General features: G+C 35.5%; 2 protein-coding genes across 7 annotated transcripts in view; both read right to left on the bottom strand.

The window, feature by feature from the left end:
* The window catches only part of peak1 (pseudopodium-enriched atypical kinase 1), a 33,218-nt gene extending 20,847 nt beyond the window's left edge, over positions 1-12,371 (bottom strand). For 2 of the 4 annotated variants that reach the window (XM_058766690.1, XM_058766691.1), the window contains exons 1-2: positions 12,156-12,371; positions 8,097-8,194 (exon numbers count right to left, since the gene is read on the bottom strand). The gene's annotated coding sequence lies outside the window, so the exon portion shown is untranslated. The remainder of the gene's footprint in view (positions 1-8,096; positions 8,195-12,155) is intronic. The other 2 variants (XM_058766689.1, XM_058766688.1) reach the window with 1 other exon arrangement.
* Positions 12,372-16,848: 4,477 nt separating this feature from the next.
* Positions 16,849-22,627, bottom strand: hmg20a (high mobility group 20A). 3 transcript variants are annotated; one of them, XM_058766747.1, is made up of 9 exons: positions 22,285-22,627; positions 21,270-21,345; positions 20,979-21,188; positions 20,361-20,493; positions 20,064-20,101; positions 18,888-18,960; positions 18,594-18,809; positions 17,343-17,475; positions 16,849-17,261 (listed from the first exon to the last, which is right to left on the bottom strand). In XM_058766747.1, the coding sequence occupies exons 2-9, from the start codon at positions 21,333-21,335 to the stop codon at positions 17,258-17,260; spliced, it is 873 nt and encodes a 290-aa protein (XP_058622730.1). In that variant the 5' UTR covers positions 21,336-21,345; positions 22,285-22,627; the 3' UTR covers positions 16,849-17,257. The 3 variants fall into 3 exon arrangements, with proteins under 3 accessions (XP_058622730.1, XP_058622728.1, XP_058622729.1); XM_058766745.1 differs by having other exon boundaries at positions 16,851-17,261; positions 18,888-18,963; positions 22,285-22,626; XM_058766746.1 differs by lacking the exon at positions 16,849-17,261 and having other exon boundaries at positions 17,339-17,475; positions 18,888-18,963; positions 22,285-22,626.
* Between the last annotated feature and the right edge of the window lie 4,012 nt (positions 22,628-26,639).

Here is a 26,639-nt window from a genome sequence, read left to right as displayed (position 1 = left end):
CACTGAGAAGAGCAACATTATAGGCCTGTTCCAAAAAACAGTGAGCTGCCTACAGAAGCAGTTGGCCCCTAATGCAATATCCGCAACATTTGAGAGATTTGGAAGTCTCTACACAGGCAACTCTATATGCAGGGCCCAGTGAAATCTATCATAATCTCTCTAGATTCGGTTTTTTAATGATTTTTAATGGTTAAATTAAATTTTATTAATCAAAAATCATGTCTAATTAATTGAAATCATGAATTTTACATAATTTGACAGCAATTTAAGATTTAACAAAAATGTAATTTTTAAGGCCCTATGAAATGCTTTATTTTTTCCTCAAATTCAGTTTTATTTATTTTTACCAAACTCTGGATTCCATTTGAATGGTTTCATTAAATTGTAATAATAATAATAATAATAATTAAAATTAATAATTAAAAGCGCCTCTAATTAATTGATATATATATATATATATATATATATATATATATATATATATATATATTTTTTTTTTTTTTTTTTTTTTTTTTAAATTTCACAAGTTGTGTATTTACATTTTCTGCTAAATAAATTCTGGTAAATATTCCTTTAAAAAAATAATGTTTTAATTATTCCCATCACAGTTTCTTCAAGTTAAACCAAACCTTTACGAGAGAGACGCAGAACATGCAGGATTCATATTTAAATATTATTTTTGTGGCTTAATATCCACAGACACTAGTCCATATCGTATTTTGATTTAAGTGTACTTGACCTATGTTTGATTTATCCATCCAAAAATTTTCAGTATTAAATTAATTGTAATACATGTTTCTCTCACGTTGTCCACCATCTTGATTTTTTATTTTTATTAAAATCACAATACATTTTGGATTTAACTTCGTAAAAGATTCATGAAAACACTGCAATATGGAGTGCAATAGAACAGAACTGAATGCAAAGGTTTTATAATGCGATTTTAAACCTGACAGCATCTAAAAAAAACAACAACGCTCATAGTTGGATGATAATGAAGCCAACATGGTATGACGCAACTGACAATACGGTGGTGTTTCAAAAGAAACATTTAAAGAGGCAATGTTTCTGACAGGGTTTTACCATGCAATCTGTTTAAAAACTAAATCAAAGGACACTAATTAAACTAAAATAAGCTAAAATCCATACAAGAAAAAATATTAAATGCACTAATTGATTAGCTGTTTTTGTGTTTTATGTATATAAAAAAAAAAAAAATTAATATCAAATTGCAAAGATATGAATAGTGAGTAAATGATAAGTTTTTATTTTTTGGTGAACTATGTCATCAATTTTGCATGATTCTTCATTGCATGAGGAAAAAATCTAAATGTAACAACTTCTGAAAAGACCTTTGCTTTCTGCTGAGGTAAACTAAGGCTGCAGAGGCAGAGAAAAATACCATTATCTGATAATAGCCTGCTTTGTCTTGCTTCCTACCAAGGATTCTTTCTCAGACCATCTACCTTTTCCTTGGCACTGACCTTGGCTTGCTTGCTGACGACTTCAAGTCACTATTCTCCATAAAGCTGCATTGGAATGATTTGCATTTAAAATGAAAAGCGCCATGCAAACAAATTCAAATTTAATCATATTGCTTTTCAGGATCATCATGATGGATACAATCAAGTCCCACCCTACATTATTTCCCACTAACTATTCAGTTTTACTCGGATATGAGTCACATTATGAATGTTGCCCTTTCTGTTATGAAAATATTAAGAATGAGATGAGAGTTATTTTCCAATCGGAAAGGGAGAGAGTGATATCGCCATAATTTCCAGCATCCTCTTGCACAGCTGCAATAACAGGCCACCCTGAACAGGGCAGGACGGAGCAGGACTGGGTGAAGTCGGATGACACAGAAAGCCTTCAGGATTACACCGGGCCCCTGGGGGCCACCATGGCCTGTGATCTTCCTGCACGCATTAAGCCGGTCAAAGCAGCTGTCCTGAGGAAATACTGTGAGAATTCAAACACACACACACACAGAGGCTTTGAACTCGCCCTGTATGTTTCATCAAGTAATCAATACCTGAACCACAACAGACCCTAAAACTCTAGTCTTGTATAATCAGATCTTTGACTGTCGGCACTGATCCAGCCTATTCCGGCCAAGATACGCCCTCTTAGACAGGAGGTGATTTAATGGATTTGTAGCCAAATGGCCCGTTTACACCAAGAAAGATATCTGTAACTATAATGCCGTCCAGGCCCATGGACAATCACGTCCTGTTTATTATACAACTGCTGCAGATTTGCCATCTGCTACTTTAAATCTTTAAAGTTGGTTGGATTCTCATTGGTTGAAAATATTTCTGTCATGAATCAGCTGAAAAAAAAAATATAATTCTGAAAGTAATTCCATTGATATCCTTCCTCTTTCAGGATTATGAAAACTATAATATTTGTCCTTGATGTAAATGAGAAATAAAAAACTTTTAGCTTTTTAGGGTTACATTGGTATTAAAGGGTTACTTCACCCAAAAGTCAAAATTCTGTCATTAATTACTCGCCCTCATGCCGTTCCAAACCTGTAAGGCCTTCGTTCACCTTCAGCTTTTGTGATGGAATCTGAGAGGTCTCTGACCCTCCATAGACAGCAAGGATATTACCACGATCAACGCACAGAAACGTAGCAAGGATATCAGTAAAATAGTCCATGTGACATCAGGGGTTCAACCGTGACTTTACAAAGTTACGAGAATACTTTTTGTGCGCAAGGAAAACAATAATAACATAATTTATTCAGCAATTCTTCTCCCCGAGTTACCGTCTTCCGCCATTTTGGAGAGTACCCCAGAACGTAATCAACATAATGAGCACTGTTATGCTCATTATGTTGATTACATGTTAACGAGGGTGAGTAATTAATGACAGAATTTTCATTTTTGGGTGAACTATCCCTTTAAAATTCGGGCAAATACAACAAGTATTATTAAGTGTTAAGTGATAACCAATAAAATAAATTTTATTCAAATGTGTCTAAATAATTTAAAAATAAAAATAAAATCGTTAAAAAGTGAATAAAAAAAAAATAGAGAAATTAAAAATAAAATTAAAAATTATAAAAAGTAAATTTAGGCATCACAAAAAAATGGATATTGATTTTGAGATTTGCTAAAGATTGCATTTGCACAATGCTATTAAATTATTAGTGTTTTTAAAGATTAACTGAGTGTTAGATGACAACAAATAATCTAACACCATATAATCTAAAATTGATCAAACTACAATGTCAGATGTGCAAATGCCATAATGGTGCAGCAATATCCCATTTAATGTTGTAGTTGTCTGAATATTTTCATGGTTTCCTTGGCCAACCATAATGTCAAGCCCTTCAAAGCGACACAAACTGCTCTAATCTGAACCGTAAACTCCCCCTCCTCCTCTCAAAGTCAAACCTTGCAAACACGCTCAGAGATGCACACAGGAGCAACAGAACTATAATACAAAGCAACGCTCCCTCAGATAAGATGTGTGACACGCTGTTCTGTTTAAAGAACAACTGAAACGTGATTCACACGCACACACAGATGTGTGTTGCTACGTTCGCTAACCTCTGTGTGAGTGTTGATAGCATGTTCTCATGCCACGGCACATTCCAACTGTGTCTAAGACTAAACAGCAGCTACAGTGATAGAAACCAGAGGAATTCAGCACTGTCACCCACTCGAGTGTATGCGTGAGAGGGGTCTTTGCAAGGGCATCATTTTATTCGCTGTAATTGGTTTTTCAGTGCCATTTGGCTGATTCACTGAATAATACTTTAACCATTTCTCAACCATTCGTTTGCGAGCCGATCTTGAACTGATACAGATATTAGCCATTTTTTGGGTTCAGTGTGCGTTTGTGCGCTCACAGGATGTGGCTTTGGGAAAACAGATCTCATTCCTGCATTCCTCGGTCGCCATAATGGCCTCACTATCGGCCAATCAGCATCCAGAACCAATTATGGCATTATGACCTCAAAATCTCCCTGGAGATAAACAAAAAAGCAAGACAAAGACAAGCAAGTCCATACTTTCACATGAAGGGAAGTACGTCTGCTAGACACCTAAACAACACATGCACAATTCTATATAAGGCGTCTTCCTTTGGGCTGTGAGTCAGCGCTAGTACTTTATGGGAGCAGGACTAATATTTACACTACAGGTCAGGGAATGTGTGTGTTTGTGCTACAACTGTTTATATGAGCACTCACACACACACACACACACACACACACCCATTAGAATAATCACTTCCTATGGGTTTAATAATAAGACAGGGTGGGGGTTCTGACATCACTTCCTGTTGGGGTGAGCGACAGGACGTCCCTGAGGGTTAAATGAGCCTGTATAATTAACAATCTTCAGAATACTAGCTGCTTAGTGCAGAGCTTTTTTAAAATGCATTAGTATGCCATGTTATTTTCACAGTACCTCAATGTTTGATTTAACATGTTGCCTCAAATTATCATCTTGTTTTTCTCATTTTGTGTGAAGCGTCCTAAATAGGAGACTAGAAATTAAGGATTATGTTGTGGGATACTGGATCTCATGTAGTGTACTTCACATCATCCAGATAATTTATGCATACAGAAAATTTGTAAATATAGTACACGTACAAATAAGAAATGAAAAGTAGTATGCTATTCCAAACAAAACACAACAACAACAAAAAAAGATCATAAAACATGTATGCAAGTACCCAAATGCTTATCCATGGGACTGCAAGTGCACAAGCCTTCTGTAAATACTTAAAGGGACAGTACACCCAAAAATGAAAGTTCCAAACCTTAGTATCGCACTGAAATTTCAGCGACAATTAAGAATATACAGCCAAAACAAACAGTATAAATAGTTTGGAGGGCCAAAATCATTGACCAAAACAGTGACATTAACTAACGCTTTTCTGATGATGAGTTTTGACTGTTTCAGCATCTGTTTTATGAAATGGATGAAATTCTCCATGACCAAAAATCATTCTACACTAGAAATATGTAAATTTGTTTGGCTGAAATATTGAGTGTTTATCAAATGAGAACATGACACCCTGAACATCATACCATCAAAACTTTATTTTCAGTTTTTGGTTAAACATTGATTTTAAAGGGGTAGTTCACTCAAAAATGAAAATTCTGTCATTAATTACTAACCGTCATGTTGTTCCAAACCTGTAAGACCTTCGTTTATCTTCAGAACACAAATTAAGATATTTTTGATGAAATCCGACAGCTTTCTGACCCTGCACAGACAGCGATGCAACTGACACGGTCAAGGCCCAGAAAGGTAGCAAGGACATCATTAAAATAGTCCATGTGACACCAGTGGTTTAACCTTAATTCTATAAAGCCACGAGAATACTTTTTGTGTATTGTGTACTTTTTTTACGGTTGAACAACTGATGTTACCTGGACTATTTTAACGATGTCCTTACTACGTTTCTGGGCCTTGAACGTGTCAGTTGCATTGCTGTCTACGGAGGGTCAGAAATCTCTCAGATTTCATCAAAAATATCTTAATTTGTGTTCCAAAGATAAACGAAGGTCTTACGGGTTTGGGTGAGTAATTAATTGCATAATTTTCATTTTTGGGTAAACTATCCCTTTAATTGCAGTTTCTGTTAAAAAAAATTATTTCAGTGCAACACTAATGTGTTTTTACTAGAGTAAAGGTCATTGCACACTGAGTCCGAAATGTTCGCAAGTTAAAAAATAAATACGACCTCATGTTGTGTCAATCACGTTTACACACTGCCTCCGAAACTTTTGTCTGTCATAAAAAAATTCGGATCAGGTTCGATTTTCGGCGTTTTCGCATCCGTAGTATGCATTTAGATAGGAAAGGATGAGGAATATGAAAAAACTGGAAAACGCACGCGAAAATTTTGGAATCAGTGTGTGATGACCTTAACTTCCTATAAATGTGATTCTTTTAAAACTCTTGCAATAGAAAAAGACCATAAAAGACCAAGTTTACATGAATGCTCACAATACACCCTAGGTCTTTAATTTGATTTACGGCACTAAACTTCAAATAACATCCAAAATATAGTATCAAAAAATGCTTTTGACATTTCACTCATGAAAAGCCATTGACAGAGGCATGACAACACTGAATGCTCAAACCAATGTCAATAAATTTAATTTAAGCAAATCTACAAATTAGAAAACAGTACTTTCCAATGTGTACTTGAAGACTAAATCAGTAGTCCTTGCCTGTTTGTGTTTAATAACAACTTTGAACTTTGAACAGTCTAGGTCAAGTCGGGAATAGAAACCCATTAAAAATACAATGCAAATACAGAAAAATGAGAATGAAAGGGAAAAAACCTGGCCGTGAGAGTGTTTTGGCCTGAAAACCCTTTGTTCGTTTATGTATGAGTGTGAGTGTGTTAATGGGCAGGCAATTATGCAACCTTGATGGGAAACTTTAGAGTGAAAGAGTGGCAGCACTACAGTTCTAAAATATCAGCATTAACACAATTTCAGCCTACACGGCTCTCAACGCCAACCTCAAACCACCTCCACTCTTTCTTTCTCACTGTCTACCTCTTTCCTTTGGCGTCTCACATTCCCTGTTATTCTGAACGCCAGTGGGCTGTATCTCCCTCTCACTCATGCTTGTTTGATAACATCTTCTCTTACTTTTATCCTAAGACGCTTTTTTGCAAAGATCTAAAGTTCTTTTTTTATTCCAGTAGATTGTTTGTATGAAGTCAGGTTCATTCAACTTCACTTCCTGACCCTCATGCCAAGCCAAATGCAGTTCAGGGTGGCCAGAGTCTGGAAACTTATAAAAGTCTCTGAGTGCAGCCTGAGAAGGCAGACTTTGGGAGCTGATATGGAGTGGAGGAGGGGGTGGGGCTAATGCGCAATAGGGCGGGGCCTCTAATGTGGGCAGAGCAGGCAAGACCTCAGCACGGGAAGAACCCACGTGAGAACCGAGCCAATTCCAGCAAATTCCTATTCAATGACAGCAAGAACGAACCATCTCCACGACATTTAGGGCAAATCAGGGCAGCCCATCTGGAGGAAACATGTTTTTGATATCAGGATTTCCAATGGGATCATTTAAAGAAAAGCATGCTGTCATCACGATAGCGAAGGCGTCTTGGCGATGACATCATGTATGATATCACCCTCTATTATTAAGCCTAATATTCTCACTGTGGATTAACAGTTCATAAAACATGCCAGTAAATCACATTTAGGTCCTGAGGTGCTACGACAGGCAGATGGTGCGCGTTATCCACTGGAAGACACACACATACACGTAAACAGATCTTGGATCGGTGCGTAACAGACTCCCGTTTGACTCAGAGTTTCAAGTCAACATCGAATGATACTGCTTCATAGAGTTCAGAAAGGTTTTTTGGAGACTGTTTTCGCAGACCCTGCCAGGATTAGCTGCACTTCATTCAGAGCAGCCTTGAGCTAACTGGCACCTTGTTGCTATGGGAACTGCTGATGCTGTTGTCATGATGTCATTTTGACAAACTCAAAATTCATATAACTAATATCATCACTGTGGAGATGATCAAGTACTTTGATGAATCCCAATTCACATACTTCAACATGCTAAGGATGTGCATGAGTAGTCGTCTCTAGTAAAAACACCATTTAAACCACAAAAATGGATTTTCCTCGGCACCTCTGCTTGCCGCAGGCAACAATGAAATGTACTTTCCTACTGAATCCCTCCTTAAATCTTGCTCTTACAATTGAATATACTGGATGGCACCCAATTGTGATGCCGAGGAAATGCCATGTGCTTCCAAGTGGCATTATTTTGATTTTCATTGGTATATTTGGTTTTTGTTGGAGTCATGTATCCACAGGATGAAATTAATCCCTGTTACAAGCTAAATGCATGTACTTTTTTTTTAACAGTCATGGGTATTTTTGCTCATCTACCCATCTTAGATTGACATTTAACAGGAAATTCCATTGCTTAGATACAAAGATGTGCACCTAAAGAACTACATCAAAACTGTCAATTTACATGACTAGCTGTTTGTTTGACAAAGACTCTGTAGACTTTAATCAGGGTAGCACCATATTTAAAGGGTTACTCCACCCCAAAATGAAAATTTTGTCATTAATCACCTACCCCCATGTCGTTCCAAACCCGTAAAAGCTTCGTTCGTCTTCGGAACACAATTTAAGAGATCTGGGATGAAAACTGGAAGGCTTGCCAAACAATTAACACTGTCAAGGCACAGAAAAGTATAAAAAACATAGTCAGAATGGTCCATCTGCCATCAGTGGTTCAACTATAATGTTATGAAGTGACGAGAATACTTTCTGTACGCAAAGAAAAAAAAAAAAAAAAAGACTTTATTCAACACTTCGTCTCCTCTGCGTCAGCGTAGCGCCATTTTGGAGAATATCCGCTGGAAGCAAACTGCGTACGCTGTTCTGTGTCAGCCACACCTCACAGATATGTTTTCTACGTTTGTTTACGCTTTAATTTAATGAAAGCAGCGTATCCTTGCGGTGTGGCTGACACAGAAAAATACAAATTTATATACTTTTTAACCACAAACGCTCGTCTTCCACTAGCTCTGCGATGTGCATGCACGTCTTCACGCATTGCTTTATCATGTTGGTTTAGTCACGCACGGTTAGCTCTTTGTTAGTATACTTCAGTTAAAAAAGGTAGGGTAGAGCGAAATACTTTTTCCACTGAATAAAGAAAGACATGAACATCTTGGATGACATGGGGCTGAGTAAATTATCAGGAAATTTTCATTCTGGAAGTAAACTACTCCTTTAATGTTTGACAGGAAGAAAGATTTTACTGTCATTTAACAACATACCATTCGTTCAGCTGACCGAAAAGGCTGTCCAAAAAAACTTTAAGCAGACAAAACACTCCATAAAACAGTTGAGAGTTGTGAAAACTCTAGGACTTTAATACAGTGTGTGCCATTGCAAAGACTGTCCCTCACAACTTTGGTTTCATCTGTGTTGAATTCAATATGGAATCTATCCTGTCTAGTTTTAGAGAGAAATAAAGACGACTCTATAGATGACATGGACTTTGACATAGTGGTTTTATTAAGAATAATACACAATAATCCTAATCTTGCATGTTACACAGGTGGGATAGTATGAGAATTGGGATTCAGCCTCTCTTTCTGTGAAATATGAAGCCTCTTTTATGTGCAAAACAACAACAACAGCAACTGTTAATACTAAATTTATTATAAGTAATAAAATATCAATAAATTATATATAAAGATATATATATAGAGAGAGAAAGTCCCCCTCATGCCACTCCAAACCTGCATGACCATTTTCCAAACACAAATGAAGATATTTTTAATGAAACCAGAGAGATTTGAATATCAAATAAATATCTTCCTTTGAGTTCTGAAGATGAATAGAAGTCTCATGGGTTTGTAAATAAAGGCAGATTTGTCATTTTTGGGTGAACTATCCTTTTAATACCGATGTGTTGACTAGATGTTCAGGAAATCCAGTGACTTGTTTATTCTGAAAATATATAGTCTTGCTCATCCCTATTATCCTTTGATTTATGACAAGGCACTAAATATGATTACTAACAGCATCACATCAGCGAGCAGCTATTGACTTCTGTAAAGCGAAGGAGCTAATGCACACAAATGAAATCCTGCTCTGCGCAATAAAGCTTCATTGAACTTGAACTTGCGAGAGAGTCAAACCGCCCTGGGAGTGTTTGGGCACAGGGCTAGAAGAGGTGTATATTTAAACCTGTCTGGCTGAAACTAGAGATTATGTGTGTCTCATACCAAACACCTGAGGCAAAATGCTCCCATAACTCTCTGTCTGTCCATCCGACTCACGCCAGCTACAGACTCACCGCACAACAAACACCTTTTTTGTCATCAAGTGTGTCACACACACCACCTGTTATTTTACAAATGCACTAATGCCATTTTCACATGCAACTGCAACAGGTATGTGTGTGTGAGTGTTTTGTTTGTGTACCGGAATGCATGTGTTTGAATTATATTTTAGCACTGATGTGTTTGATTTGAATGTCTGTTATGACTCTCACACCTCAAACTGACAGCGATTAAATCGCAGGAGATTGTCTGGTCACTTTGCTGTTGGTTTCCAGTAGGTGTTTGTTCTTGACCATCTAACTGACTTTCATTCAACAACACTGTTTTGTCGCTATCTGCGTGAACGCCTCTAACGGGTTGGGTTAAATTAGCTGGCGTTGAAATTAAGGGATGACTGTGTCTGGTTAATCCAATCTGATCTTTGCTCAACACCCTGCTCTCAGTCAGGTCCTGATCTGATTCAGTGTCCTCACTCTGTGAACATAATCACACACACACACACAGACACACACCTCCCTAGGGTGCCCATCACACCTGTTTCCTAGAGCTCAAATCCTTCCTTAACCAACCCTCTGACAACTACTCACCAAAACACAAAACTCCACTTAAAGCCTGTGGATCGACTCTAGTCTTCTTAATTTGATGTTTCTACAAGCTCTGCAACCACCTCACAAAATTTCACCATGGTAACCAATAAACTACTAAAGAGATTGTTAAAGGAATCATTTTCACCCAGAAATAAAAATTAGCTTAAAATCGACTCACCCTCAGGCCATTCAAGATGTAGATCTACATCTAGATGTAGATTTGGAGAAATTTAGCATTACATTATCTGCTCACCAATGGATCCTCTGCAGTGAATGGGTGCCGTCAGAATGAGAGTCCAAACACAGTAAAAACAACACAATAATATTAGTAATCCTCAAGTTGCATCTTTGTAATAAACAAATCCATCAAAACTTTTTTTACCTTCAAACTGTTGCTGTCAGATAAAATACAAGCTCTCTATGTATTTATTGCTTTCTCCAATGAAAAAGTAATCTCGCCTGAACCAGGAGAGAAATATGCACAGATCAAGTACCGTTTACAAGCGAAAACTGTTCTATACAAATATGTTGGTGGATTTTGATTCAAGAGGACAACAGAGGATGGTCTTTTTCACTGAAGGAAGTGTTGTTATGGATTACGGACTCTGATTTTAGCCAAAAGCGACGGTTTAAAGTTTAAATGCTTTGATGGGTTTGTTTATAACAAACATGCAGCTTTTTGCTTCACAAGATGCAAACTGATGGACTGGAGTCGTGTGGATTATTGTGCTGTTTTTATCAGCTGTTTAGCCGTTTAGACGGCACCCATTCACTGCAGAGGATTCCTTGGTGAACAATTGATGCAAAGCTGGTTGAAGTATTCCTTTAAATCTTTGGTAACTTGCTAAGCAAAAATATCTGATAAACAAAGTTGGCCAATAATATAATACAATTTATAAATAGTAAATAATTACAAAAAAAGTGCTAAAAATAAGTTAAATATTTTACACAACATTTACTCTGAAAATATGCACATAACAATAACTCAATGACAAGCCTCACTGCCTGTGCCCTCTGGATTCCAATACTGCAATTCCTGTTTAATTTGTCATAAGCAGTGAAAGTGACATTATGCGTGTATGGTATTAATAACAACATATAAATTATGCATGCATAATGTGCGAGCTCAAATTGATATTCTTCTTTACAAACTATTTGGCAGTGAATATGAAAATGCCAAATCATCCGATCCATATTAATGACAACTGAGAAGCTACGGTGTCCCATTTCTGAAATATATTTTCTTTACAGTTACTGAAGTGAAAGCTGATATGAAAACTGATCTCACAAACACAACAGCATCCTGACAGAAACACTGAGGAATTCTCCAGAACCGGCGTGAGATCTAACGTTACTCAGGTTTTCCTTCACGGACTTTCCAGAGAAAATAACACTTTATCTCCTCGCTGAATGATTTGGCATAAATGACACTTTATCCTTTCCACAGAATAATTACTCCTGAAGCTGATACGCACCACAATCATACATAAACCGCGTACTGACGCTCAGAAACGCGTTCTGATTCAGTTTAACCGTTTAACCACCACAGCACAAACGTTTAACGGCCCTTCTCAAATGTTTAACTCCTTAAACTGACACTAAAGTGTTTTGAAAATCACAGCTGCGCGTCGCCGTCACGCGTCTCTCGCGTCTCGCTGGTTTATATGCGCCATTCGCACGCGCTGATGCGTCTCGCGGAGCGCCGCGTGGATCTTTCTGTGAAACTCCGTACGAACTTTCTGCTCTTACCTTCCGCGAACGACAAAGCTCTCCTCACGAACCCGCGTGCACCATCGTAATCCAGATATCGCGGAACTGTCGTTAAACTGAACGTGGGCTCTGGGGGATATTTTGATAGGGAGAAACGCGTGATCACACGTCCGCGATCCGCCGCTCCGTTAACGGCTCGAGCCCTGCTGCACGGGGACGCGCAGAGGGCAGGGCGCTGTGGACGCGCACTTGGTGTTGGAATGTCGGAAACGCGCTTTGCTCCCAGCCAGTTTTGCTGTGTTTTTCTTCTTCTGAGATTTGAAGAACATTAATAATCGTGATTAAAATTAAAACCCTATTACGTTTTGAGGCAAACTTTAGTTTGAAATGGGAAATGCATCTCATTATAAGGAGAGACTTGCGGTATTTCTTTTGAATATTTTTATGACATTTAATACAAGATACGTGCTATTGAAAGTAAAACATTCAATGCATTAATACAGCCCCAGTTTTGCATAAACTGTGCATAGGTGACCCTGTACCACAATTTTTTTTAAACTGAGATTTTACATAATCTGAAAACTGAATAAATAAGCTTTCCATTGATGTAGCTATGGTTTGTTAGGACAATAGGACAATATCTGGTCGAGAAACAACTATTTGAAAATTTGAGGGAGCAAAAAAAAAAAAAAACTAAATATTGAGAAAATCGCCTTTAAAGTTGTCTAAATGAAGTCCTTAGCATGTTACTAATCAAAAATAAGTTTTGATATATTTACAGTAGGAAATTTACAAAATATCTTCATGGAACAACTAATGATTTTTTGGCATAAAAGAAAAATCAATCATTTTTACCCATACAACGTATTTTTGGCTATTAAATATACCCATGCTACTTATGACTGGTTTTGTGGTCCAGGGTCACATTTCTGTGTTGTCAGAAAGTTCAGTTTGTCTCGATGAGACGTCACAACATCTTAACCTCGCCCACAACTCGAGTGACATTTTCATACCTCTCCACTCAATCTCATTAAGGGGCCATTAAGCAGGACCAACCTCTTAATTTGTACAGTATACACATATATAGAAAATTTTTCATTTCTTTTTACATTTACATTTTCTTTTGTGAATGTAAATAACAAAAAGTTAGTTACATTCTTGCATGTTTTCATCATAACAATGGACAAATTAACTGTACACTCTAAAAAATGCTGGGTTAAATACACAACCCAGTGCTGGGTAAATACTGGACAGAACACATGCTGGGTTGTTTTCATCCAACAGTTGGGTTAAATGTTTAACCCAACCTTCTGGGTCTAAATAACCCAATCGCTGCGTTCGTCCATATTTTACCATATTCTTTACAAATGAACACAACTGTAATAAATTTTGAAGCCAAAGGTAAAAAGCTAAACATAGGCTATAAACAACCTACACCACATCAGTTTCAGTGTCACCATCATCAATCACCCAAAAATGAAAATTCTGTCATTAATTACTCACCCTCACGTCGTTCCAAACCCATCAGACCTTCGTTCATCTTCGAAACACAAATTAAGATATTTTTGATGAAATGCAAGAGCTTTCTGACCCTTCATAGACAGCAATGAAACTATCACATTCAAGGCCCAGAAAGGTAGTAAGGTCATCATTAAAATAGTCCATGTGACGTCAGTGGATCAACTGTAATATGAAGCTATGACAATACTTCCTGTGTGCAAAGAAAGCAAAAATAATGACTTAATTCAACAATTTCTTCTCTTCCATGTCAGTCTTTGACACGCGTCCATGCTGGTACTTTCGGGAGCACTATCCCTTTAAGCTTCCAACAACTCTTTCTGTTTTGATTTAAAAGCATTTGAGTTATCAAAGTTCACAAGGACATAATTATCAACACAGTGAGGCTGTAAATGCAGATTAGCGAGTAGACAAGTTTACGTTTTTGGTGTGATGACTTTTAACAAACCTGACAACCTCTGTATTTAGCAAATTTGTAGCAACTGCCTTTTTCCAGAAAGTAACACCTTTCAAAAAATCACAAGGTGGTGTATTCATGTTGTAGTATAAAACATGAGAATATCTTGATCTTGTGTTTTCCACAGACAATATTTCTTGCAAAAACCTTTTCATAAAGTGACTTTAGGATGATGCAACTTGAAATGCTAAAATGCTAACTCATTTGGGTTTTGACCTTCGAAAATACATCATCCCTGAAGCATTCAATAGTTTTGCACTACGTAGGCATCTACTGCAAACAGTGAAACACAATAAGTAAATACTTGAAGACAGAGAACAGTACAACATGACTGTAAAACCATAGCTACAAACTCTTAATGAAGTGCACATGCTTATGAAGTGGCAGTGAGTGTATGAGAACTTCCACAGTATTTTTGAGTCCCCAAATCCCCCTACACACTCATAATGAGTCAGTGAAATCGAAACAGTTTGAAAATGGATCTTTTTGGGAGGTGTATTATGGGCTTGAGAGGTGTATTAAGGGTTGTTTTCAAGCTAATGTCTACAGATAACATCGGAAAGCACATTTACAGTAATAGAAATCTTCTGATGAAATCATTCAACATATCTTTATGTTATGTAATCTCATTGCATTTTGGTTGCGATCTGGTGAATGCTGCAAAATGAACATTCTGCCTAACGTTCTTCTTTTGTGCCCCACAGAAGAAAGAAAGGCATAAATTATTCCTCAAAGCCAATAGCTATTTTTCTTTTGCGTCAGCTGAAACTCATGCATAAACCATCACTCCAATATTAATCTAATACATATCTGACCGTAGCTCTTCATGAAATATTTCATTGCAATTTGAGAAGTATTTTTTTCCTGAAACCACATTTATAGCAGAATATTGAAGAATGAGAATGACAGAAGTAGACCGTCATCAGTCCAGAAAGGCAGGAAAATCCTATTCCCCCATGACAGGACAATGCTGATTCAGAGAAAGTGTTGCTGAGCTCATTGTGTGTGGGTTATTGGTTTGTGTGACTCCATTGTCTGCGGGTTCAGGGTGGATGTTCAGTATAAGAGACAGGAAATGAGCTCCACATCTCATGACTCATACACGCCACATCCTAACCCTGATGAATCCCCTCTCCTCTCCTCCTTTCTTCTCTTCTCTCCTCTCCTCTTTAATATGTTGTTTCTCTCATTTGAGGAAATGAAAAACATCTTGAGGGCAAAGGGAGTCTCATTTTATGATATGATTATGAGTTCTTGCATTCAGCTGGATCTCGGAGCTCAAACAGAAGGCCTAAGATCAGCCGTCGCTTTTCGCTTTGGGCGAAAGAGAGAGAAAGAGTAACGATTCCATGGTTTATAAACATAAGTTTAAAGGAAAAGTTTACCAAAAATGGCAATTTAGTTTACTTGATGTCATGCTGTTACAAAACCAAGATTAATTCTGGGTTCTTCTGTGGAACACAAAAAAATATTTTTAAAAGCATATTCATAGTTTTTTCCTTACAATTTCAATGAATGGGGACGGGAGCATTCAAGCTTAAAAAAAAGCAAAAATACCATCTAATATTGTAAAGGTAGTCCATACAGCTATATTCAAAGTGTTTTGAAAATATACACTGGCACTGGTGAAAATTTAGTTTATGAGTCAGTAAGTTGAACTTTAGAACTAGAGTCTGATTCACAAATGAATCATTCAAACTGGTTTTGCGATTAACTGATTCACTGACAAGATCAAATCCAAAAGAATTAGCTGTTGACAAATCAGACATGAACATTTTTTTGTTGTTGTTCTACATAAGAGTTCTGAACAACATGAGGTTAAGTAAATGACAATTTTAAATTCTATTTTTTAATGAACTATCCCTTTAATTTTTAATTTTAGACAGAGAGGGACACCAGGTTTAAAAGGAAGTTAGGTCATCTGACCTTCCTGTGCAATGGATGCCTTACACTCCATTCCTGACGGATGACAGGAAGTCCTGCTGTCTGACAGGAAATGGACGTGACGACAAATAGGAAATTACACCGGTCCCAGAATTGCCAGTGCAGCTGTAGCCAATCTCAAAATTGCGAATTCTTCCTAGAGTTGCGAGATGTGAACACACAATTCTGAGAAGAAAAGTCGGAATTGTGAAATAAAAAGTTGCAATTACTTTTTTAAAAAATTTAGTATTCTGTGACAGAGAAAAAGATTAAAACAAAAGTCAAAATTTAAAAAAGTAAATGCAATATGATTTTTTTCCCCCCTCAGAATTACTAGAATTACCATTTTTAATTTTTTTATCCCGTGGCAGAAATGAGCTTCCGTTCTAAACTGAATTGAGCTGAATAATGGCACTATACAGCCTTTTTGCAGTTGTTTTCCAGCACAATTTAAAATTGGTTCATATTTGAATTTCTGTTTATTACTGTGAATCTGCTTTGAAACAGTCTGTATTGCATAAAGGTGACTTAACTAGTTTATACAGCACTCTTGCATTTAATAAAAACACCAGAGTCACCGTATCTCACCCCAAACAACTGTTTTATTAATATAAAAAAAGCCTTAATTAATTCACACCTGCTTTAGCCCAACTGGGTTACAGCTGTTCAGCACCAGCCTTCCAGAGTGTGTGCAGTTCAGCAAACTATAACACTGCTGTCTCAAGCGCTCCATCCCAGAAGGAACAAAATCTAATTAATTAACAGCAAGCATCTAGCAAACGAGCTGAAGGAGAGAGAGAATCAGGCACTCGTCAACGTCTTCATACATTAGCTTTATTGAATTCTTCAAATGTCAAGAACATACAGGGAATTCAGAAACTCCGGCACAAAGACACAAGCTACAGATGAACCTGCCTCTCTTCTCACGAATACAACATTTCATTTTCTTACGTAACATGAAAGAAATTACAAGTATAAAATTGAGCTTAAAAACAAAATAACATGTACACATGCAGATGAAACCACACCATTGCTAAAATAATGTTTTTTGTAAATTTTATAAAGTGGCAGGAACGCATGGCAAATGTGAACTGCTAAATAAAAAAAATTTAAAATAAAAATAAGCAGATAAAAACGGCATAAAAAATAAATAATAGGAAACAACTGAATAATTGCTCGACACAAAATGTGGTCATAGCAGGATAGGAGGAGGGGCTACTGCGTGAGGGGCGGAGCCTCTCAATTACCTGTGGGCGAATCAGAGCAGTGCATTATCACACTCTGGTTATTATTCACACAGAAACAGGAATAGTGTGGTGCGCAGCTACCTGTCGAGGCGGTTGACCACATCCCTGACGGTGCTGATCAGGTGCTGGTTCTCCTGTGGGTTGGACAGAATGATGCTGTGAAGCTTCTTCATGTAGGAGTCGATGGAATCGAGTGTGGGTGTCTCGCCGCTGCCTGCAGGCACAGGGGAAAGTACACCAGGTATCTTTCACATAATAGTAGCATCCGATTCACAGATGAAACATCATTCTTAGAAACAGAAAGCTTTTATTGTCATTGTATAGCACTTTCTATTTCTGTTTCCTTTCCCATTACTGATTCACAGATTAAACGTCCTTCTAGTGAGTTATTTTTAGGATTTAGGATCACAAAGCTTGTATAGATCACACACATATCATTGAGAAATTTGTTTGGGGATAAAACAAAGCAAGTTATATGACAGAACCATAAGCAAAATCTTTTTTTTCTTTACTGAAAACATTTTGTTGAAAATGCATTTTATTCATCCATTCATCAAAAAATCCTGAAAAAATGCATCATGGTTTCCACAAAAATATGAAGCAGCACAACTGTTTTCAACATTAATAATAAGAAATATTATAAAATTTCATAAAGATTTTTGAGCAGCAAATCATCATATTGATAAAAGAATAATTTCTGAAAAATCATGTGACATTAAATTATTATTATTATTTTTTTAAACTTACTAACCCCAAACTTTTGAACGGTATATATTAAACAAATTATATACATAATAATATTAATATTTTTTATCTATATATATATAAAATGTGAAATATATTAATTAATAAAATTAATAAACAACAAGGTTCGTGATGCAATATTTATCTAAATATTGCAAAGGTAGCACTGATTAAAATTTTTCTTGAGTTTTACAGAATTTAGGAACAATTAAGTCATGGCTCAAATGAACTGAATCACTGAACTGATTCAAACCAAATTAATATATATATTCATATATAATATTAGTTATATAATATTTACAAAATAATGTACATTTTCTAGGATCTTTGTATGTAATTTCCATTAAACAGAACCAAAAACACTACACATACACGCTATTATATCACGATAAAAGTGAAATGTAGTATTTATCTAGGTATCTAGTATTTCTCTTACACAATTGAATCATGACTCAACTGAACTGAATCACTGAGTCAATTCAAACAAAATAAACCAAATCTCTAAAGTGAATCAGACTGCCCAAATGAACCCAGCTGGCTAAGGTTTTCGCAGTGAACTCCGGGAGTGTGTGTGTGTGAGCGTCTCACCGGGCAGGGGGACGGCAGAGAAGCTGTGTGTGAGGGCCGAGCGCAGGGTGTCCAGGTGCTGCTGCAGGAGGCCGTTTCGCGTGCGTTCCTGCTGCACGTCTCCTTCCAGACGCTCCACGGCGGAGCGCATGCTCTCCACATGCTTCTGCAGTGCCGCGTTACGCTCCTCATACTCCATATTGGTCTTTCTCAGCTGCCGTAGTTCAGCCTCACGCGCTACAACACACACAATCAGTGAACATGTATCACACCATTACACACAGACTCACACATTCAGCAGCACTCTGCTCTCACCTTTACTGTGATTCAGAAACTCTTCAGTGAAGATGGGAATATCAAACACGGAGCGATCCTTTATCTCCAGATCCTTCTGAGAGACAGACAGAAAGCTGTTCAGACTTCATTTACTTTGAGGACAGACTGAAATCATTGCTCGAACTGCCGTAGAATTACAATGTTCTTCACTTCCTCTGCCACTAGCAAGTTTGTTTGTTAAATATTTTGGGTAAATTGATCATATTCCAGCTACCAATAACAGTGTAGTAACCTCAACATTGTTTAACACAAACTTAAATACTCCTTTTGACCATCACATATCTATTTTCTAGTTGTTTGCCATTATTCAATAATTTTATATATATATACTTTTTTTACTGGAAATAAATAGAAATAAAAACATTAAATTAAAATAGTAAAACCTATGGAAATTAATAAAATAAAATAGTCATGGGCTTTCCATGACTATTTAAGATTTTATTAATTTTTTTACATTTCCATGATTGTTACTAATTTTGTGTTTAATGGATACATATTTTTCATAAAATTGTAGCTAATTAAATTATTTTTTAAATAGCAATATTTACTATTGAGTTTTCCATGACTTTCAAATGACTTTTTAAGATTTTATTAATTTACATAACTTTTTCAGTAGTTTGAGATTGCTGGATCGTTTCATTTTATTTCAATAAAAATAGTTCCAATTTTCTATGATTTTAAGATTCTGTGGCTTTTCTAGTCACATCCCAATAGTTTATGATTACTTAAAGGTTTCATTAAAATCCCTTTATAAAATTAAATAAAATATTTGTATTACATTATTACTTTTTATTATTTAGTATTACACTTTTTAAATAAATAAAAAACACAAAAGTTCATGACATTAAATATAGTTTGCCATGACTTTTCCATGACTGTTTAAGATTTTATTAATTTCCATTACTTTTCCAGTCTTTTGTGATTATTATATAATTTAATAATAATCATTGTACAAAAACGGCAAATTAAATATTTCAAAAAATATAAAGACATATAAAATATAAAACCCGATGTCGACTAAAGATTGAAGTCTTTATTATAATTTTTCCATAACATTTCCAGACTTGAGAACCAAAATGATCTGTTAATTCCAGGTTTTCTATGATCTGAAAATAAAGTGCAGATTCTGTGTGGGCCTCGGCGTCGATATTTTACCTCATGAAGCGATTCACCAGGCGCCTGCCTTCCAGCATCTGATAAAGAGAGCAAGAGAGGAATTTTAGATGAGACAAGTGATTTGTGATGCTGCACATTTTGTCAGTCTCTTCATTCCTATTTTTGCTTTACTATGTAGCAGCACCCTCTGTGAAACCTCACTGGTCCAAAATCCTGCTCCGCACTGCTTTATAGTAACCATCAAATGTGCTCTGATTGCCTGTGACTGCCAGCTTTGTCTAAATTCACCTGCCAATAGTTATTTTGGACTGTGCCTTAGATTGTCTGTGTTCGCACCTCCTCTGTGTCTCTTTCCTTTTTGTTTCTCTTGCACCTTCCTGCTGAAGTGTTTATAGGCTTCAGTCTTCTGATACTGCTCCAGTTCTCTCATGTAGCGCTCCTTGTCTTTGTCCGCTTCATCCAGATACCGCTGAGACAGAGAGCAATGTTAATCTCTATAGAGGCTTTATTTTTAAACCTTATACACTGGCAGTGTAGATATTTTAATGTTTTTGAAAAAAAAAAAAGTCTCTGCTGCTCACCAGCTGATGGCTTCATTTATTTGATCAAAAACACAGTAAAAAAATAGTAATATTGTGAAATATTATTGCAATTTAAAAGAACTGCTTTCTATGTGAATATATTTTAAAATTCATAAATTGTAATAATATTTCAAAGTTTTTACTATGTTTTTGACAAATAACTGCAGCTTTGGTTAGCATAAAACACTAAACAATAAAAAATAATAACCCATTAATTATTCCAAAGCGTTTGACCGGTAGTGTATATATATATATATATATATATATATATATATATATATATATATATATATATATATATATATATATATATATATATATATATATATATATATATATATATATATATATATATATATATATAAATCCTGACCTGTTTCTCTTCCGGAGGCAGTTTGCTCCACTCATTCCCGAGCATCCTGGTGATCTCTGGAAATGGCATGTCTGGTCTTTCCGCCCTCAGCTGCTCGCGGCGCTCGTTCATGAAGCGCACGTATCCTGTTAACGGCGCTTTGGGGGCATTACTGTCCTTCAGTGGCTTCTTCCTCCTCCTGCCTTTGGTCCAGCTGCTCCTGCGAAGTTTCTGTCATAAACACCATTCACATTAACATCGCTCCACTTGTGCAAAGACAGCGCGGGCTCAACGATCACATGGTCTGCTCACCTCCTCTCCGTTACGCTGGCTGCTGTTATCTGTGTTGGCCCCCGGTGACCCACTCTGCTCCTCCATGACCTCTGACCTTTAGTTTCACATAGAGCAGTGATGTAAAAAGAGAACATGACTGGACTCAACATTTAAAAATAATTCAGAGTTACTGTAATAAAACAATATATGCACATGTACAGCATTTTATTATAATTATATTAATTGATTATATGCATATTATTGTAAGTTTTCTTTTAAAGTATCATACTGACTAACATATAACATAACTTATACATATACATGGTTAAACATACATATCTAAAATATAAAAATAAACATAGAATAAAAAATTGTATATATATTATTTATAATATTATCTATCTATATATATATATGCATTCTGTTACATAATTAAACATACATACATAAAATGTAAATAAAATATAAAAATTTTGCATTTAAAATTTATAAAAATAAACAATGTTAATATGAATATATAAAATTCCTTTATAAATATATGAGACAAAAATGTATATACATATCTCACACACACACAATATATATATGTGTGTGTGTAAAATACATGAAATAGTTTTCAAACTTATACTCATTAACACGTTTAAACACATGTATAACAAACAAATAAATACACAGAAGAATAAGATAATAAAGTGGCTTTATATTAATTATATTTACATTTAAATAATGTGTGTGTATATACATACATATATAAAATTTGTTTTAGAGTGTCATTTACGTTACTAAAATTAACATGGTATTGCAATGGTTTATCAGCACAGTACCATTAATACCATGTTTTTTGGATATGTACCATGATAATATCTTAACGGTAATAATTATTTTGATAAGTAAATTGATATAAAAATAATTGAATCTCATGGTATCAGCATACCATCATTATACTATAGTACAGCCACGGTACTTTCTATAAGCTTGGTAAGAAGACTCATAATCGGACATTGATAGAGATGCAAACAATGATGCGAAACCTGCCAGGCATCAATCATCTCACCTGTAGCTTGATCTGAGGATGGAATCGGGTGTAAATTTGCGTCTTTAATGTGTTTTTCGCGCGGTTTTTTCAGGAATTTTAGAGAGGAAAAATATTCCGAGTCAAAACAATGCAGGGAGCCGGCTGACGTCATCACGCGGCGACAGGAAGCAGGACGGCTCCGTCACGCGCTCTCAGCCAGATCTCTGATCCCTCTTCATCTTCATAACGATCTTCATCATCCTCTCCGCCTCATCCTCAGTGACAGCGCTTTATCGCGGCGCGTTCTCTGAGACGACGGAGCGCCGCTGGAGTTTAAACGGGTTTGGAGAGATGAGCGGAGTGTTGCTGCCCTCAGCAGGCCACCGGCTGCAACGGACACAACGGCTGTTACATCTTCTTAAGGGAAAATTCCATTATAAAAAAGTAGAAATTAGTCCTAATATACAACAACGAGAGAATGAAGCATATTACCATCATTTGAATATTTAATATATATTTTTACTTCACATACTGTCTATGCAATTTTGCAACGCTTTTTCAAAACCCTTTTCTCTTTAATACTTAGAGAAATGATTAATTAATATTGTATTTATTTCCTGTTTCTTGTCATATAATGTAATGCAAAAAGTGAAAAACCAAATGATTTGTCTTTTTAGCGTCTTCACTTACCACGTGACTATGCTCACATCTCACCAATCAAAAACGACTTTGCAGCCATTACGCTCCGCCCACTTTGAAAACGCAGGTTTCTGCTCCACCGATTTAGTTTCTTTGCCACACTGCCATCTACTGGCCATATGCTGCACGTTCATCGATAATATTATATCCCTTTTGTTACTTTCCTGTGGTACATTTGAACTGTTAATTAAATTCATCATAATTCATTTAATTAAGACATAGGTCTAATATTAAATCTCTCTCTTTCGAATAAATAAATAAATAAAATATATATATATTAATACGGATATTTAATTCTACAAATATTTGTATTAAAATTATAGTTAATTTCCATATAAATAAATAAGCCAATAAACTATTTGTTTTTTATTTAACAGACACGTTGACCAAACCTGTTATTTTATTTGAACACTGTCAGATCAGGTTCACACTCTGACTCTCTCTTCACAGCAGGTCTAAAGTAACCCAAAGTGTTGAAGGAAGGTGTGAATTACAGTTGACTGTGTTTGTGCTGAGGGTAAAGACAATTCATGTTTCCATAAACACTTTCCATTATGTCGGAAAGAATTACAGACAGTCTGAAAATGTGCTGAAGGCTGTAATTAATCCATGTGGTCCGAGGGATCAGTTTCATGTCCATATAAATGATATCACAGTGACAGATAGTCTTTCTGCTGCTGCTGCTCAGGCCTCAGGGCTTGGGAAATGTGAACATCATTTCATGAAGTTAATGAACTGACCCTTTGCCTGGATGGGGGCATGTTTTTGTTGTTTATTATTGTTTTGGAAAAATAAGGTAGCTGCATTTATAGCTGAGATTCGGGAATGGTTTGGTATCAGGATGAAGATTTTACATACAACAGTCAAGTGGTGACCAAACACAGCACCAGAACTGTTCATAATATAAAATAAACGCATCCTTAAAGAAAACCAACATGTAACATTAAATGAAAAGAAAATTAAATAAAATGAACAGTTAAAATATTAAATTACAATAACAATGAAATACATTAATAATAATAAAAAAGAAAAATTACATAAAATTATAATTAAAATATGTAATAATAATAATAATGTAATGATAATAATAATAAATGTATAAATAAATTGAATCAAATTAAATGAAATGGCAAAAAGTAAAAATGACAAGAATGATGATGATGATGATAATAATAATATTTAGAATTTATAATTAAATTAATAATGAAATAATGAAAATAAACACTAAAATTCATAATAATACTAAATTATTAAATAATTTAAATATTTAATAATAATAATAATAAAAGAGAAATATAATAATAATAATTATGATGATGATGATAATAATTAGAATTTATCGGTAAATTAATAAAATAATAAAAATAAACAATATAATAAAACTAATAATTAACGTACTTAATAATAATTTATGAATAAATAATAATACAATGAATCAAATTAAATTAAATGGCAAACATTTAAAAAGTACATAAAATGGTAATTAAAAGATATAATAATAATAATGATAAATATTCATTGACATATTACATTAATATAATATAAAATATAATAATAATAATCAGACAATAATGATGATAATAATCATCATCATCACCATCAAATTAAATAGAAATGAAATAATAATAATAAAAAAATATAAAAAAAAATAACATTAATAATAATGAAAAATAAAAATGGGTATGTAGTCCTAATTGGCATTATTATTATTTCTTTTTTGCACACTTTTTTCCCCTTTAAAGCAGACCTGCGATTCAATTTTGATCTGTAGGGGACAGTGGTGAGCTGGTTGATAAATAATCACATGATTTTTTTCACTATGTGAAAAATAAATCAGTTTATTGATCAGTAACAGCAATTTCACGAGTTATCAGCTTGCAATATCATTAATCTGAACTCTGCCGATGATAACTTGTTAAAGTGTCACAGAAGTTTCACACAATATAAATTTTATATGATTTGATTATTGTTATTTTGCCATTTAGCGACTTACAGTGGATCAATGGCAGAGATTGTGAATGTCCCTGGAGTCACCCTGAGCCAGACGCCTCATGGACTGTAAAAACTGCTTTACTGACAGACATGTGTGTTTGTGAACACCTAATAATCACTCTCCAGCTTTTCATGTTGCTAAACACCAGAAAAACAGATTCACTCAAAAATGCTACATAGTTCAAGTCATTCCGAAGCATTCTGACTTTAGACTGGAGTTGTGCAGGTATTCCACGCATGCCTGTCTGTTAGTCAGATGAGGTTTGGGTAAGCAGATCTGGGTCAGAACCTCTCTCTGAATGTCTCTTTGTGATGTGTGTATCCCTCTTTACCCGTGTTCCTGACAGCTCTTTGACAGCAGTTTGAGTCTGTATGCTCACGCTGAGCCAAAAGCCTCTGTCTGCCTCTGTTTAATGTCTGTTCACTATTTCACCTTATAAAAGAAGTGGAGTAAATACATTAACCTTGAGCTCAGGAAATAGAAAAAGACAAGAAAAACGTTGAAACAAGTATCCTAGTGTGATTGTGGTCTGTAGAAAAACTAATTAAAAAAAACAACAACACAATTCTGGTATTTAAATAATACATTTTAATCAGACTGAGGAATTTCAACCATATTTTTGCATTAAATACATTTTTTGCTAGCTAATTTTAAGGTTTAACAAATAAAGAAGATCATTTTTTATACCTTGACCATATATTTTGTGTACTTGTTCAGTGCAACATTTCAAAATGTGGCCACTTATATTGGGATAAAATAATGAATTTTTAGTCAGATTGAGTTTTTTCAACAAAGCATTAGCATTAAATTTATATTTTCATTTGGTGTTGCATTTATTCATATATTTATTGTGGCATTTATTCAACAGTAATTTTGCATTAATTTATTCTCTTAGCTAATTTTAAAGGAATAGCTCCCCAAAAAAATGACAATTAGCTGAAAATGTACTCACCCTCAGGCCATCCAAGACATAGATATGCTTATTTCTTCATCAGATTTGTAGAAATTTAGCATTATATCACTTGCTCAGCAGTGGATCCTCTGCAGTGAATGGGTGCCGTCAGAATGAGAGTCCAAACAGCTGATAAACAGTCAGCTGGCACAATCCAACATTTCACAGTGTGGCCACGTATTTGAGTACAATAACTGCATCAGTTTCTCTCATCTTCAAAATTATAAATCCCAAATCAAAGTCGTTGTTGACATTATGACCTAATGTTTTATTCATCAATATCACGCTAATGAAGCTGATGTTTCGGAGAACATCACAGGAGGAGCTGGAAATGTCAGAGGTCAGTGCTGCTGAAAGAACACAGACGTCTGTCCAGATGTCTCTGATGTTCTTCATATGATCATGAGAGGTAACATACAGTCAGCAGATCAGACGCTCCTGCAATCTGCTGACTGATCCTCTTAACGAACCCTCTAATCATGTAAAAGAACATTACGTATGATCTTTATAATTGCATGTCTGTACATGTTTTACGGCAAAGTGAGTGTGATGTTGCAAAAGACGGAGTTTATTTACCATGAAACATTACTGTAATTAACCGAGGACAAAGACGGTAAGGTGCGTACTAATTGAATCTTAATATTTAAACACTCTCTGAAACAAGGGAAACACATTAAAATGTCTGTGGTAATTCTGAAACTGATTAATGTTGTCTGGTTCATGAAGAACGCAGCTATAGAGGACCAGGGT

Source organism: Onychostoma macrolepis, chromosome 25 (genome assembly GCF_012432095.1).
Source record: "Onychostoma macrolepis isolate SWU-2019 chromosome 25, ASM1243209v1, whole genome shotgun sequence".
In the NCBI taxonomy this organism is placed as follows: Eukaryota; Metazoa; Chordata; class Actinopteri; order Cypriniformes; family Cyprinidae; genus Onychostoma; species Onychostoma macrolepis.
This window is presented reverse-complemented; position numbering and strand designations above follow the sequence as displayed.

Excerpts from the sequence above, each read along its gene's own strand:
- hmg20a (XM_058766745.1), bottom strand. The coding sequence starts at position 21,335 with ATGGAGGAGCAGAGTGGGTCACCGGGGGCCAACACAGATAACAGCAGC. Across the intron at positions 20,494-20,978 it reads TGCCTCCGGAAGAGAAACAG|CGGTATCTGGATGAAGCGGA; the intron begins GTCAGGATTTAT and ends TCTCTGTCTCAG. Across the intron at positions 17,476-18,593 it reads CTCTGCCGTCCCCCTGCCCG|GCAGCGGCGAGACACCCACA; the intron begins GTGAGACGCTCA and ends CTGTGCCTGCAG.